General features: G+C 40.0%; 1 protein-coding gene across 5 annotated transcripts in view; it reads right to left on the bottom strand.

Annotated features, from left to right (window-relative positions):
- The window catches only part of PLCL2 (phospholipase C like 2), a 194,878-nt gene that overhangs the window by 143,505 nt on the left and 35,180 nt on the right, over positions 1 to 16,193 (bottom strand). Inside the window, exon 1 of one of the 5 annotated variants that reach the window (XM_042954820.1) lies at positions 4,839 to 5,622. The exons of the other annotated variants lie outside the window; for them this stretch is intronic. Within the exon in view, the coding sequence (XP_042810754.1) occupies positions 4,839 to 4,916 (78 nt within the window). The 5' untranslated portion in view covers positions 4,917 to 5,622. Of the gene's footprint in view, positions 1 to 4,838; positions 5,623 to 16,193 lie in introns of those variants that run through there. 5 annotated transcript variants of the gene reach the window in all.

Raw genomic sequence — 16,193 nt, 5'->3', positions numbered from 1 at the left:
ACTGGAGACATAGCTGAGGTCATTCAGGTCATAAATGGCAGCACCAGGCCTGGAACCTGGACCCTCAGCCTCTAAGAGGATGCCTTGTCTCTATGACGTCAACAGATGTTAATGAAACTGCGTTTGGACAGAACAGTGATAATGTAACCATTATCTAGTTATTAGATACCAGGTTATTCTATCTGTTGATACAGAAAGACTATATTTAAATTGTTTTTATAGGAACAGAACTTTTATGTACTTCTTTCTAAGTGAGAGAAGCAAACGAGTAAGGAAGACAAAAAAAAAAAAGACTAAAAAGAGATCAACCAAGAAATAATAAGCATCATTTAACGGTTCCTCTTTGATCCCATATATCTTTTTCTAAATTCAAGTCAATTAAATGCAGCCCCTAGTTTTTGTGCTGACATGTGCCAAACACATATTTAAGTACAAACTGGATTCCTATCCTCAAAGATCCCATAATCTAGCCAAAGAGTCAAACCCGCAAATACAAAATTACCAAATAATTTCATGCAGATTGAAGTGAAAGAAGAAATAGCAATCCAGAGGACAAAGGAAAGACATCTCCCTGGGAAGGGGGCTCAGGGAGGAAGGGCTCTGCTGAAGATATGACATGTGGGTGGGGGGCTGGGAACTAGCCAAAATTAAGAGAATTCCAAGCAGAAGCATTCCTGTAAAGAGACAGGCCCCACACCCCCACCTGCAGTCACACAGAGGAAAGAGTGCAGGCTGACTTCACTAGAATACACATCTCAGAAGATGGGAGTAATCAAATGCAGGCTGGAGGTGAGCAAAAAAGGAGGTAAAGATCCTTCCAAGATTTCTTGCTTGGGTCTTGGAAACAATGCCATTAATGACACATGAACTACTGAAGAGGAGGAGACTTACTGAGACAATTCAGTACATGCTGAAGTTCAGGAGGGTTCTATGAGGCATAAGAAAACCAGGGACTCAGGTTTCAGAGAGGCGACAGGGTTCATAGACCTGAGACGTAGTCCCTCAGGGGGTTTCCAGAACTCTAGGTTAACTACTCTACATTCGACTTCTTAGAAATGAACAGAGGCTGAAGTAGGCTGTATCAAAAGAAAAAACACTGAATTGTGGTAAAAGCACTAGGAATTTAAGCAAACAGTACGCTATAGCCCCCTTATTTACAGCAGTTCTGATCAAAACAAGGAGATACGATCAGCAAAGGTCCTATTCATACATTTGTTGGACTGCAGATCCACAGACAGAATAAATAACAATTAGGAGACTTTTAAACACAGCTGTTCCCAATACTGGCTCTTGCCTGCAGTAGTCGAGGGAGGGCCACTGTTTTCTCTCAGCCGCAAGTATTCGTGCCCTTGGAGCACTCCCTCAAAATCTGGGTGTTCTTCCATCTACTCAGGAAGTCTTCCCTGGCTTCAAAATGACGGGAACAAAAATAGGAACCGGTGAGGTTACTTCCTCAAGTTAAATGGAGAAATAATCAAAAGCATACTCTAACCCGCATTAAATGTTTTTTAGACAAAAAGAAAAGGGAATAAACTAGGAGCACGTATCGCCAAAGAGCCCCGTTCCAGGTCCTGAGGGAGGAGGCACACTAGGCAAATTCTGGCCGGAAGACCCCGGCTCTAAATTCAGAATCATGTGGCCCTTCTGCGTCCTTGTGCTAGCCGCCTCCCACAGTATTTCTCCATCTGTAAAGAGAGGTGTCGGCCTTCTGACAGTCCCTGAGAGCCTATGGGAGGTACCATGCAGGCCTTCCTTGGGGAGTCCAGAAAGCAGTGTGGAAACAAAGCCTAGACTTGGAGTTGCACACTCGGCCCTACAGGGCAGTGGAGGTGTGCACCAGCTATCCACATGCTGCGCGTGCTCCTTCGGATCTTCAAGCATGGAGTAGGCTCCTTAACCTCAACTAGCTCCTGTGTCAGGAAACAGAGAGCGTCCCCCTCTCTGTAAGTTTTGGGAGGCCTGGGCTTCCCCAACCCTCTAAGACTGGGGGAGAGTAGGAATTCCTCCTGCTTCATACAGGACACCGGGAAGAACAACCCATCAACGGCTACCAGAGGAGGAGGGAGTGTTGGCAGATGCATCCGTGCACGGGGAAATCAGGACAGGCGCCAATGGCTGCAGTTCAGAGTGAAATTTGGGAAGCTTTTTTTTTTTTCCTTTTAAGTTAATAATGGCTGCAAAGTGAATCTGCATTCCAAGGAGACTCCCAGGGTGTTAGAAGACTTTACCAAGATGCTCTGACTCTTGCCTGTCTTCCCAGGAGCCCTTTCAGGATACGTATGACATATGTTCTCTTTATGCAGAGAATGCCACAATGGTGCACTGAACCCTGATTTTCAGGAACGTGCCAGTCTCAGTTGCCCTGGTATCTGGATGCTCTGAGGCAAGTCCTGGCATAAGGCAATTTCGCTCTGGGGCCCATCCCGTGCGCCTTCCTAAGCTGTTTGTTTCCTAATTATCCCCAGCCCTTGCTGAGCTTCACCGTTGCCAGCTCCCCAGCCTCTCACTCTCCGCAGTTAAGTGTGCTCAAACCTCTCCTATCGATTTCTCCTAAACCTGTCCTCCTGGTCCCCAGCAACAGTCCTCCGCCAAACCATTCATAACTAACCTTAAGGAAATGTCTAAATTCACAGCCTCTACTCTTCGACCTCCTACTCACTCCTCGAACTGTCACTCCATTGAAATGGATTTTTGCCAAGGTCACCCACAACCTCTGTGATCCTGAACACGGCAGGTGTTTCCAAGTCCTCTTCTTGATAATAAGAATGATGCTATCACCCAATGTTTACTGAGCACTTCGTGTATGCCAAGTATGATCCTTCGAACCGTGCAAACTTTATCGAGGCTTCACTACCAGCTGATAAAGTAGGTTTACAGTTACAGCCCTTTTATGAATCAAACCTTTGCGAATTAGAGTGACACGTAGCCAGTGTCACACAACCTGTGAGCAAGGCAGGCAGGACTCAGAACACAAGCCTCCGCCTCTATGGCCTGTGCTGCTTCTCTGCACTATCAGAAGGCAGCCCTTGGCCTGTCCCAATTCTTCCTCCTCTTTCCTCCTTGGTCTCCATCTGGGGCTGCTCTTTGTGCACCCTTAAATACTGATGGTCTATCCTTGCCTCCTCATCCCTAGGGTGCCCTCATCCAGTCCCTGGCTTCAATTATTACTCAAAGAATCAAAATCTGTCTCTCCAACTGGTCTACTGTCACATCCACAGGTGCCCCAGGTTCAATGCACTGTCCTCTACTTACTACTCACCCAGTGCTGGAGTCACCTGTCCCATATTTGCTGTCATTGTCTCCCCGGTGCCTAACACTGAGGTTAGCAGGTGGGAGGTGCTCCCTCAGCAATTACGAAATTAATTAACATGGAGACTTTGGCTGCCTCCCTAGACCTCAGTTTCTCACTTGGAAAACAGACTTGGATCAGGGAATGGAAGCGTGTTACATCCTATAAGCTGCCCTTTGAAAAGTGGTTTGTAGCAAAATAAGTGTGCAAACATGCTGCGTATCCTCCTCTTTGCAATTCACATTAGATAGCACACTAAAAGCTCTCAATCTTTTGTCATTGTTTAATAAGGGTCTCTGACCCTTTTCCGGGAATATCCCAGGCCCTCCAGAGACAGTGCTCCATGGGGGTGCATGCTTTGGCAGGGGCACCTGGGTGGCTCAATGGGTTAATAAGCATCCGACTTCAGCTCAGGTCATCATCTCGGGGTTCTTGAGTTCAAGCCCCGCAGAGGACTCTGTGCTGACAACTCAGAGCCTGGAGCCTGCTTCAGATTCTGTGTCTCCCTCTCTCTCTGACCCTCCCCCCCCCCACACACACTCTGTCTCTCTCTCTCAAAAATAAATAAACATTAAAAAATTTTTTTCTAAATAAAGAAGTGTGACTAGGCCAGTCCTTTGTTTTGTGAACTTTAAACAGTCACCTGGACCACCTTAGAAAACATCTGTCAATTCCTTAGAAAATTAAACACAGAGTTACCATATATGACCCATCGATTCCATTTCTAGGTTTATATCCAAAGAGAAGTGAAAACACATGTCCACACAAATATATACAAATGTTCACAGTGGCATTATTCATGATAGCTAAAAGGTGGAAATAACCCACATATCCATCAAGTGATGAACGGGCAAACAAAATGTGGCAAATCTGGATAATGAAATATTATTCAGCCATAAAAAGGAATAAAGTACTGATTCTACATTCTACAACAAGGAAGAACCTTGAAAACATTATGTTAAGCAAAACATGCCAGCTGCAAAAGACCACATAGGGTATGATTCCATTTATATAAGCTGTCCAAAATAGGCAATTTAAAGACACAGAAAGTAAATTTATGGTCACCAGGGGCTGGGAGTGACTGCTAATGGGCAAGATATTTCTTTCAGGGAAGATAAAAATGTTCTAGAATTAAATAGATAGTGGTGACAGTTGCACAACTGTGAATATACTAAAAACGAATGAAATGTACACTTTAAAAGGGTGCGTTTTATGGCATGGGAATTAGATCTTAATAAAAAAACAAAAAAAGGTACAGTGGATAACCGCAATAAACAAAATGAACAATAAAGCTCATCTTCATAACTTGAACTGGTTAAGATAAATAGGTGTGCCAATAAAACATGCCAATTAACCATAGTGACTTAGGTCATTCACACTAAATGACAAAGACAGGAACAAAAAAACCTATATTTAGTAGATTTAATAGATTTAAGTATATTTACTTCCATATACATGAAGTAAAGTGGAACAAAATCTGAAATTCAGACCTAAAGGTATCTTCTAATACCCAGTAAGAACTGTTCCTTCAAGAGTATCACGGACTTACACTGACAACGCGGGTAAACCATCTTCTATCCTCCCTGGAAACAGCAATGGCCCTTACAGAGCCAAGAGGGACGTCCATCGTCCTTCATTTTCTGTGCCAATGTCCCCGAACAGGCACAATCAGTGGGTGACTGAAGGTTATGAAAAACTTAACCTGTTCACAAAGCTGACAGTTCCGAGGCTCAGAATGCTAAAACCCGAGACTTCTAATTTAGATTTCACTCTTTTTGTTAAAGATACCATATGACCTAAGAGCATTTTGTATTCATTTAAATACAGACAAAAAATTTATCCTGAAAGTCTAACAGAAAGTGATTAAAAGAGATGGGTCCTATAGGATATGGCGTTTAGTACTTTCTAAGTAAGCCACAAAAACTAAGGATAAAACCTGAATATGTACTCTTTGACCCAGGAAGATTTCCTGTAACTCCATGATTTTAAAGGTCTAGATAATTCAAGTCATAAAGGTCTTCACTCCATAGTGTTTCATCTAACAGCCCCTATAGTTATTCATTCATTCTACTAACGTTTCTTGAGCACCTACTATGTGCCAGGCATCAGGCCTAGTGTTAGGGGTACAGAGATGGATAAAAACAGAGACTGTGTTTGTATTAGAGGATTCTTAGACTGGTGGATAAGACAGTCATCAATCAAATAATACATACAAGAGATGCAGTGAACATTATTTATTTAGAAATTAGATAAGTTCTGGGAAAGTTGAACCTTGCAGCAATTGTTAGGATTCTCTAAGCTTTATCTTATTTATTGTTGTGCAAGGGAATCATATTAAAAAGACATCAGACCTTAAATTTTTATTACATTAACTTGGAAAAAAATCAATAAAATTGCTCTAGATATGCTTATAGACCATAGTCTATTATATACATATATATATATAGAGAGAGAGAGAGAGAGAGAGAGAAAGAAATATATATACATTGAGAAATATATATATATTAGTGAGAAAGATTCATCAGGAAAGGTTTAGAGCTAGACTGAGTTTAAATTAAGCAGTTTCTGTTTGAAGTTGATAGCAGCCTATATAAAATCAAAGTCAGATGGTAAACGACATTAGTGAAAACGGCAGAGCAGAGAACTCCAAAAGTTCATTGCTCCATAAAAGCATCAAATAAACTGGCAAAACTGTCAAAATCAACTTTGTTAAAACTGGGAAACCACCAAAATATTGCAGCAACCAGGGGAACCAGGGGAACACTTAATAAAAAACAGCTAGATCTCAGCAGGAAAAGCCGGCCACTTTGTGGTATTATAAGTTACCCTGGAACCATCCCCGGCTCTCCAGCTCAGCAAAGAGCCTTGAAGAAAAAAGCCCATATTCCCAGTACAGATACCATTACCAGAAGAAGCAGAGTGGAGTTTGTTTTGAAGGAAGTGTGGTTGTGTGTTGTGATCTGCCTGGTCGCTTCAGCTCGAAGGGCTCCAGGCTCCGCCACAGCTCTCCTAACTTGGGACTCTACCAAAGCTGAGGCGGCTGCCCGAGGGAGTTGTCAAAAACACTCAAAAGTAAATACACTAGTAGCTGCTGCCTGGGACAATAAATAACTGTTGGAGTAAACAATGAACTAACCAATAAGCTTGGGAAGAAAATTTGGGGATTGAGATGCTTTGTCAAACAAACGCTTTAAAAAGATCACACAAAGAGGGGGTATAGCTCAGTGGTAGAGCTTTTGACTAAAACGATCAGACAGAGTCCTGGGAATCTAGATAGTCAAGTGCAGGCATGGGCCTAAGTATCTGCTCAGGAAAGCCCTGAGGTAACTTTAAACTCTCACCTCTGGCTGACCCTCGAGTTCTGTGCATGCAGGAGGTGAAGGCTAAGGCGGAGTTATCAATGCCTATCCGATCACTAGAGAGACACTAAGCTAATAGAATAGAGATAGCATTGACTCACGACAAAGAATACGGACTGCTCAAAATTGGCACAGAAAGTCACAAAACAAGCAACAGCAGCTACAAGTAGCAACAAACCCTGGGGAGTGCAGAGAATCTAATTTCCAGAGTTGCCACGCTACAATATTAAAAATATCTATTTTTCCACACACAAAAAATTACACAGCACGTAAAGAAATAAGAAAATATGGTTCATATACAGAGGAGAAAAGGCCACTAATAGAAACTGTCCCTGAGGAAGCACACGCATTGGTCTTATTAGACAAAGACTTTGTTTTTTTTTTAATTTTATAAATGTTTATTTATTTTTGAGAGAGAGTGAGAAAGAGAGAGAGAGAGAGAGAGAAAGAGCAAGAGAGACAGAGCTTAACCAGGGGAGGGGCAAAAAGAGGGAGACACAGAATCCAAAGCAGGCTCCAAAGCTGTGCTGACAGCTCAGAGCCCAACATAGGCTTGAACTCACAAACCGCGCAATCATGATCTGAGCCAAAGTTGGATGCTTAACCGACTGAGCCACCCAGGCACCCCTGGACAAAGACTTTAAGTGAACTATTTTAAATATGCTCAAAGAGTTAAAGGGAACCATGTACAAAGAACTAAAGGAAAATGATGTCTCGTTCAAAAGAGATTATCAGTAAGTAGACAAGAATGATTTTTTTTTTTTTTTTAAGGAACCAAATAGAAACTCTGGGTTTGTAAAGTACAAGAAATAAATGAAATTTTCACTGAGTAAGCAAAAGAAAGAATCAGCAAACCTGAAGGTAGATCAACTGATACCACCAAGTCTGAGAAGCAGAAAGGAAAAGAGAATGAAGAAAAATCAGCACAGACTAAGAAAGCTCCAGGACACCACCAGTCCCACCAGCTGGGAGTTCCAGAAGGACAGGAAAGAGAGAAAGGAGCAATAAGAATGTTTTAAGAAATGGGGCACCTGGGTGGCTCAGTTGGTTAAGCGTCCGACTTCGGCTCAGGTCATGATCTCATGGTCCGTGAGTTCGAGCCCCGCGTCGGGCTCTGTGCTGACAGCTCAGAGCCTGGAGCCTGTTTCAGATTCTGTGTCTCCCTCTTTCTCTCTCCTCCCCAGCTCATGCTCTGTCTCACTCTTCTCAAAAATAAATGTTAAAAAAAAAAAAAGAATGTTTTAAGAAATAATGGCTGAAAATTCCCCAAATGTGATGAAAAACAAGAACTGATGTTTACTTAAGGACTAAACTAACAGAAGCAGTTGTGTGAGGCAACTGAACTAAGCCCCATGCCACTGGGTGTTTCTGACACAGAAAGACTGGGAGTTCAATGAAACAAAATTCCTTGTGAACAAAAGTCCAATGAGAGGTGAGTGCTATGGTGGCTCTAACAGCTCTCTGCTAAAGATCCTTCATATAATAAGAGGAGGCAGCAGACGGAAATCCGGGTGTCCATCTACACACCCCTGGCCACTCTCACTCACCAGCCTCCAGGCTTCTGCTCTCTTGCTGTGCTCCTGCTCCCTTCACAGCCGAGAGCTGCCTGGCCCTCCCCAGTGCTCACAACCAGGTTTCCTGATGTCACACACACACACACACACACACACACACACACACACACCCTCTCAGACCGTTTGCCTGTCCCCACCCCTACCTTCAAATCACTAGACTGGCAAGTAACCACAGTGGCAAGGAGGTTTGCCTTATCCCTCCAGCGAGGGGTGAAGGACTGAGATGCCTGCCTTACATGTTTCAGGGAGACTGACCCACCCTGGCTAGTTGGGGAGTCCCACACAAACCATATTTCAATCAAAGGCTGGAGGAGGGGGCAGGGGGTGAGCTGATTTTAAGCGCTTAAAACATTTTCTTATACTTAGTCATCTTTCAAATTCATTCTTAAAGGTTGTTTATCTTAGGTTATTTACTAAAGAGGGGTTGCTATTTTCTCCAATAAACCCTTTTCTAATTCTAATTTTACAGCAAGTTATCAATAGGGAAATCAGGGCTCCATATGCAAAATTTTGCCTCCAGAAGCTTTTTGTTTGTCCAAAGTATCAATAGATGCCTTCACAGAAGAGTGATGAAAGGGTCTTTAATTAAATCCCACAATTTGATTACTTCTTTTGAGGTAGCATATTTAGCTGTCTCTAAAAAGATTTTCTTCCTAAAACATAATACACGCATTTTAATTATTGTGGGCTAAGAAAGGACTCTGTGCCCATTTATAGACAGAATGCTTCATTTGCCCATTGCCAATTGTGATTTTTCTATTGACAGAAATATACTGACAGTATACATTTCAACAGCACCTAACACCAAAGTGTCTAAGCCCTCTCTTATACATATTATACTATTACCAAATACATGCACAGGAAGATTAACTTCCTAAATATAGCCTCCTCCATAGCCATATTTGGCGGAATTATAAAATCTTAGGAATGATTTCTTTTGACCAAGGAAAGAATCTTTTATGAGCATTAAGAGACACAACGCATTATCTAAGAAAGATCTATCCAGTTAGAAAAACATGAGGAGATTTCAAATCTTTAGAGTTACATTTTTAGACCATTTCAAAACTTCAGAATTCTTTTAAAATTTTGAGGGAGGTTATATCTTAAAATAGGTTTTAATTTAGCATTTCTATTGCAAACTCTAAATCGCAGTGAATTCTGAATACTAAAATTCTGCTTATTGAATAAGTTTTAACATAACAAAAACTGCAAAGCCAAATTCTATTCTAGCAGTGAAGATTCTGCTTTGCAGGAATTAATTTTCTAAGTTCATAACCATTAAAAAGCATGCATTTTCCTCTTCCCCACCACAGATTAAAAATAGTTTTTGTTGTATCACATTCTTTTCAAATAGTGGCATGCAACTCTCTCTTTTCTCATCCTGCTAAAAATATGTACAACTTAACCAACCTACTAAAATCAAAGCAACTTTTTTCCCCCACAGCTACCAGTTTCCTGGATGTGAATCTTCCACACGGCTATCTTAGTATTTCCTGTGTCCTTACATAAATAGAAAATTGTTCTATTTGGACCCTTCATGATCAAATTCTCTCTTGATGATTGCCTAATTAATAGAAAGAGGCAGTGGTAAAAGATCATGCTAAAATGATTTGCATCTGTCTTTAGAAAACATTTTTGCACTCGCATATGAAAATGAATAGTGATATCCTGGGAATTTAGAACTTTCTTCTTTTAAAGTCTGTCACACTTCTATTTCACATCTTTTTCTAGAATACAGGCAGAAGTGCATCTCCTGTTTTTCTCATCCACATCCCCACTCAGCCTTTGAATAATTCTGAAAGCATGGTGAAATAAGATCTCCTCTTAGGGAAATCCAGATGCCGTATTTCTCAAAATACTGTTCTTAGCTCATGTGTTCAATGATTTTACCATTTATTAGATATTTCGCCAGCTTGCCAAGAATGGCTAGGGAGTCACCAATTTCCAGTCCTCCATAAAGCAGGTAAATCACATTTCCAATATACCAGTTCCTTGACCCTTCAGTCACTGTATTTAAAGCTTTCTTATAGGACAAAGGCAGATGATTACCAATGAAACAATCTACTTGGCACTAATTACTTAAAAGAAAGATTCTCTACTAAGGCAAATTTATTGTGGAACTGTCCATTTTAAAAGATATGATTAAAATATCTGACCAGCATTTCTCTACCTACTAGGCAGCAGGTATTTCTTGCTATCTACACATATATAAGAAGTGGGCCACCTGACCCCCTTCCCTTAGAAAAAAGTATTGTATGGGCTAGATTAAATAAATATTATTAAATAAAATAAAACATGTAATGCTTAAAGGTGTTTTTTTTTTAATGTTTCCTTTATTTTTGAGAGTGAGAGAGACAGAGTATGAGCAGGGGAGGGGCAGAGAGAGAAGGAGACAGAATCCACGAAGCAAGCTCCAAGCTCTGAACTGTCAGCACAGAGCCCGACACGGGGCTCAAACCCGTGAACCACGAGATCATGACCCAAGCCGAAGTCAGAGGCTCAACTGACTGAGCCACCCATATGCCCCTTAAAGATGCTTTTAAGTCAAAATATTAAGCACCTTCTTTTTAAAATGGCTTTGACCCATTTTGTTCTGGAATGAAATTCCTAATTCAAACTTTAATTGAAGGTGAGATATAATTTTAATGGCAGTTATCACACTAAATTTCTACCAAATGGCAAGGATAAAGAAAAACTATAAACAGAACAAAACATATTCATATGATCTGATATTGAGGAACTGAATTCCAAATGCTTTATTGTATTCTCATGTAGTGGTGGTTATAACACAGTGGTTATCAACACAGTAACATTTATTGATAGTATTTGAGGAACTGGGTGGCCTCCAGTTAAATAAGTAAATCTATTTTAATTTTAAATAAAAACCCCACACAAGCATCTGCACTCCTGAATTCTGTGAGCACATTCTCCCTAGAAGGCTGGCCATCTGTACCCCCACCAATGGCCAAGCCAGTGTGCAAGGGCCACTTACAAGGCTCAGGGAGCTTGTTTCTTGCTCTCTTGAGTGCTCTCTCTCACTCTCTCTAATCTATATATCTAATTTTTAAACTTTTGGTTCATCTTTCCAGTTGTTCACTGCCTCAATAAATAAATAGAAGTTTACCATATAATCATATTAAATAATAAAATCAACATATATATGTGGAATATTCTAGGAGTTAATACAATGCTATCTCTTATTCATCTATAAAAGGAGAAAAACATTCAAGGATTAACAATATATCTAATAGATGCCATTTTAAAAAGTTAAATGAGAGGCACCTGGGTGGCTCAGTTAAATGTCTCTCAATTTAGGCTCAGATCATGATCTCCCATGAGATAGAGCCCTGCACTGGGCTCTACAGAGCCTGCTTGGAATTCTTTCTCCCTCTCTCTCTGCCCCTCCCCCATTCATATGCACACACGCATGCCCGCACTTATTCACTCTCACACAAAATAAATAAATAAACATTTTTAAAAAATAATAAATAAACACTTAAAAAAAAGTTAAATGATATTCTAAAGCCACTGGTCTTCTAAATAAAAAGACTGAAGAATCTGGAATCCATAATCAAATGACTCAAGAATCTGTTGTCACATTTACATGCTACTGTTGGTAGATGTTTTTTCAGGTAATAAAGTAACTAAATTATAAACAGTACCATTAACAAAACATTATGGACAAATTATTTCAGTTTGTTTAAAACACATAGGCTCTTTGTCTCACTGATTTTTTTTCACTCTCAGAGGCAGTGAGGGGGGAAAAAACTGGGTTCTGGTGATTCCATTTCTGGTGACTAAATTTTAGACTGATGCCATATAGGTGGCACATATGGGTATTATTTATTTCATAATATGCCTGAATGTATTTCCAATTGTTTTGTCTATTCTTCTGCCACAGCTTCCAGAAAATACCATTCTGAAGTCCATATTCACAGAATCTTTGCAGTGAGGATTCCCAGGGAAGAACATTTATTCATGCACTGCTACTTGAGGTAACTCTTCCTCACTCTTCCCTCACTCTGGGGGAAGCATCTCCAGGAGGAAGCATCTCCAGGAAGACAGACGCCTGCTCAACCTGACTCCAAAAAGGTCAGTCAGAAAAAAGCATGTATTTTTTATAAGCCAACTATACAAACCACAGAATGAATAACATAAAGGAAGACTAAAATATTAAGGAGCTAAGCATACAACTTTAAAAGTAAAAAAAAAAAAGAAAAGAAAAATCAAAAAAGAAAAGAAAAAGAAATAAGGATAAAAGAAATAAAGATAAAACCAGAAACTAATAAAACGAAAGGGTAACAACAGAGCAACAGAGAAGATCAATAAGCCTTGTTTAAAAAGATTATGAAACTGGGGTGCCAGGTGGTTCAGTCAGTTAAGCTTTTGACTTCAGCCCAGGTCATGATCTCGCAATTTATGGGCTCAAGCCCCACACTGGGCTCTGTGGTGACAGCTCAGAGCCTGGAGCCTGCTTCAGATTCTGTGTCTCCCTCTCTCTCTGCCCCTCCGCTCTCGCACTCTGTCTCTCTCTCTATATATAAAATAAGCAAACATAAAAAAAAAAAAAAGATTATGAAATTGATAAACCATGGCAAGCCTAATTTAGAAAAAAGAAAGGACAAATAAAAAATACTAGTAATGAAAAGAAGGACATAACTATATATGCGGTGGATTACAAAAAGGTGGGATGAACGTTATTTTAATAAATTTAAAAACTTAAGGAACAAAGCCCCAGAACCTCTATTGTACCATCTCTTATTAAAGTGTTATTTAGTAATTTAAATTCAGGCTCTGAATGAGTAAATTCAGGTTTTTGACTCAAAGGAATAAAACTAAAAATTTTACCTACGATATTTCATACTAAGTATTATGATTTATAAATACTGTAAATTTAAGAATGATGCCCACATCTTTTTAAAAAATTTACCTAACCCAGAGTTTTCTTCCAGTATTTCTATTTCACCTTTGGGATTATTTAATACAGGTGTATAAATGTTGCCAGGTGATTATAATTTAATAACTTTCTAAAACTTAACTGAATGACCCTTGTACTTCCAAATTTAATATTAACTTTGAGCTGCCATATGACTGCCTTATTCCAGTCCCAGGTAAGTGCAAGAACAATAAACTCAAAGCATTATATAGCCAGGAGAGATTTCAACCCCACACTTTACAGATATGAAATCTAGACCTAGTGAGGTGAAGTAACTTCCCAGGTTGTCACATTAACTTTCTTTCCTCCAACACAGAAGGTCATGATAACTCAGCACTCGGTGGAACACATGATGCTGCCCCATTACCCTCACTATTAAGGTGATGGAAAGCCAGTGCTAAAACCCCAACGTGTGGCCCTCTGGGGCATACTATGTGGAATCAGCATAGTCACTAGCATTAAGGGGAGTTTTCACACATTATCTAAAAGACTACTTTCCGCACACACAAAAATTGCATTATTTTAACATGTCTCTTCTTTTATCTTCCTGGTTTAAATGCCTTGTTGATTGCAAAGTTCATGGTGACAATTTGCTCCTCCTTGTAATAAACTAGCACAATCTTACAGTCTTAACTTTAGCCTCTCAGATTAAGGGTATGAGACTGTTGAACAGTCGTCCTTTGATTCTTCAGTTATACAAAAGTCATATAAAAAGTCAGATAGCAACACAAGCAGGTTAAAAGGAGAATAATCAGGCAATCATCTAAAGTCTTTTCTACATAATACTAAATTTTTTACAAGACATTTGAATGATTCACAGAATAAAAATCTGGCATTGTAGAATCAAAATATCAAGATGTAGTTTCCCCTTCTGCATAAATTTCCAAGATGACTGCTACAATGTCCCTCATGCTAGATGGTCTTTTTCCATGTGACCTTGCACTGTCCCATCAAAAAGTAGGGTCTCATTCCCCTCTCCCTGCATCTGGGCTGGCCAATGATTCACTTGTAACTAGAAGAATGCAACAGAAGTGACTCAGTGTGACCTCTGGGGCTAGGTCACAGAGGCCACGAAGGCTCCACCTGGTTCTCTTGGAAGGCTTATTCAACCACCTAAGACCATCACATTGGAAAGGCCACACACAGGCACTCGGCTGAGCCCAATTTTCCCATTACCCACACCAAGGTGCTCAATATGGGTATGAGTAAGCCAACTAGGAAGGGGAGCCCCAACTGTTTGAATTACCCAGCCATTCAAGTCTTCCCAGTTGAGGCCCAGACATTGGTGAGCAAAGACAGACACCCTAGATGTGTCTTGCCCAAACTGCTGACCCAAAGAATCCATGATCATAATAAAAGGGTTACTGTTCATGCCACTAAGTTTAAGGCAGTTTGTTATACAGTTAGATATAGTAGATAACCACAAAAGCATGTTTGGGCCAAAAACACAACCAAAAAAAACTAAAAATCTTGATTACTGCTGAGTATAGTTATGGGACTAATTGTTATATTTATTCGCTAGGTGGCCAGATAACAGAAGGTTAAAAAGACCCTTCAGACCTGACCCAACTGAAAGGAAGATCAATCCACTAGCACATGGAGGATGTATGTCCTTAACAAAATGGGACCGTATCCTATGCACATCCGCATTACGAAGGACAGAAAAGGGCTAAGTACCAGGAAAAGGTCAGGCCAGGGAAGGAAGAGCCTTTTATAGCATAGCTATCTCATTCTCCAGTCACTGCCAGGCAACCTACTAAGGAAACTATGAGTCTCCAAGGAGCTCATAAGACAAAGAACACAGGCAAGGGGAAGGAGGAGATAAAGAACACACAAGTTGCTCCTTTACCCTTTGAGGTACAGGATGACACATGGCTAATATCACAAAAGAGAGAAGAGGGCCTAAGATATAATTTACCATACAGACTTGAACACCAATGAGGAAAAATCAAGTATTTTAACTATCTTTATCTTTCATCCTTCAAAATTCTGTTGAAAACATATTTATATTTTAAGTCTCTTTAAGTAATTTGCATCAAAATAACTCCAACATTCATCATCAACAATTTGGGCTTCTCCTCTAAATAAAAAGATGATAGAGTTATATGAAGCACATTCATTTGATGCCATAATATCACTGAGTCTTTATACAGATGGTATTAATTTTCTTTAGACTGGATGCTCTTGGTGGTAAATTATTCCTGGAGTTTTGGTAGTAACAAATTTGAATCCCAAACTGCAGAATATATTTTTCCATGAGAAACAGTGCCAGGAAAGACACCTTCCCTCTTGACCATTTCTTCACCCCATGAACCATTTTATTTCCCTTCTTCAATACTTCAGTAAAGATACTTTGAGTAGACGTATGAATTTGTTCACTACAAAAACCCATTAGCTCCAGCAAAACCTGTAACAGCAAGGGATATTACATTTTCTTGATCAAAACAGTGAAAAACAACCAGCTCAAAAGCAAAATATTTGGTTATTTGTTGTTTTAAAAAGCTGAATAATCTTTCATTCCATATTCTACATCCTTCCTCAGATTTGTCTATTCCCTAGTATGGCAGGTTTACTGAGTCGATTTGTACCTTGTTAATTCTGATGCTTTGCATCATATTAAAGTAGGCTATGATCAGCAAAAATCAGCAACAACAAAAAACCTTTCGGTCAGATCAAAACAAGACATGCTTTTCAAGATTATAGGCTCTTACTAAGCATGCTTTGAGTTAATTAAGTAAAAATAATGGAAACCTTGGCAGACTATTTTAGATGCCCATGAATTACTTCCTGAGGTATAACCAAGTTAGGCCTGGATTTTCTTCATGATATTTACTCCGTTCCATGTTTCTAAACGTAGACTGAATGGGGGATCCCTCTTTTTCTCTCTCATCTTTCCTCTTGCACGAAGCTGTGAGTGGGAGATGGGTGGACAATGGATGGCCACTGTCCTCTCCCTCCACCAAACCTGGCTTGACCCAAACAATTTAAAGATGACCTTTTTAAAAATAATCAAAGTTTCCCATAGTGCAAACGAT

Source organism: Panthera leo, chromosome C2 (genome assembly GCF_018350215.1).
Source record: "Panthera leo isolate Ple1 chromosome C2, P.leo_Ple1_pat1.1, whole genome shotgun sequence".
NCBI classification, from domain to species: domain Eukaryota; kingdom Metazoa; phylum Chordata; class Mammalia; order Carnivora; family Felidae; genus Panthera; species Panthera leo.
Note: the sequence above shows the minus strand (reverse complement) of the source record. Positions and strands in the feature narration are given on the sequence as shown.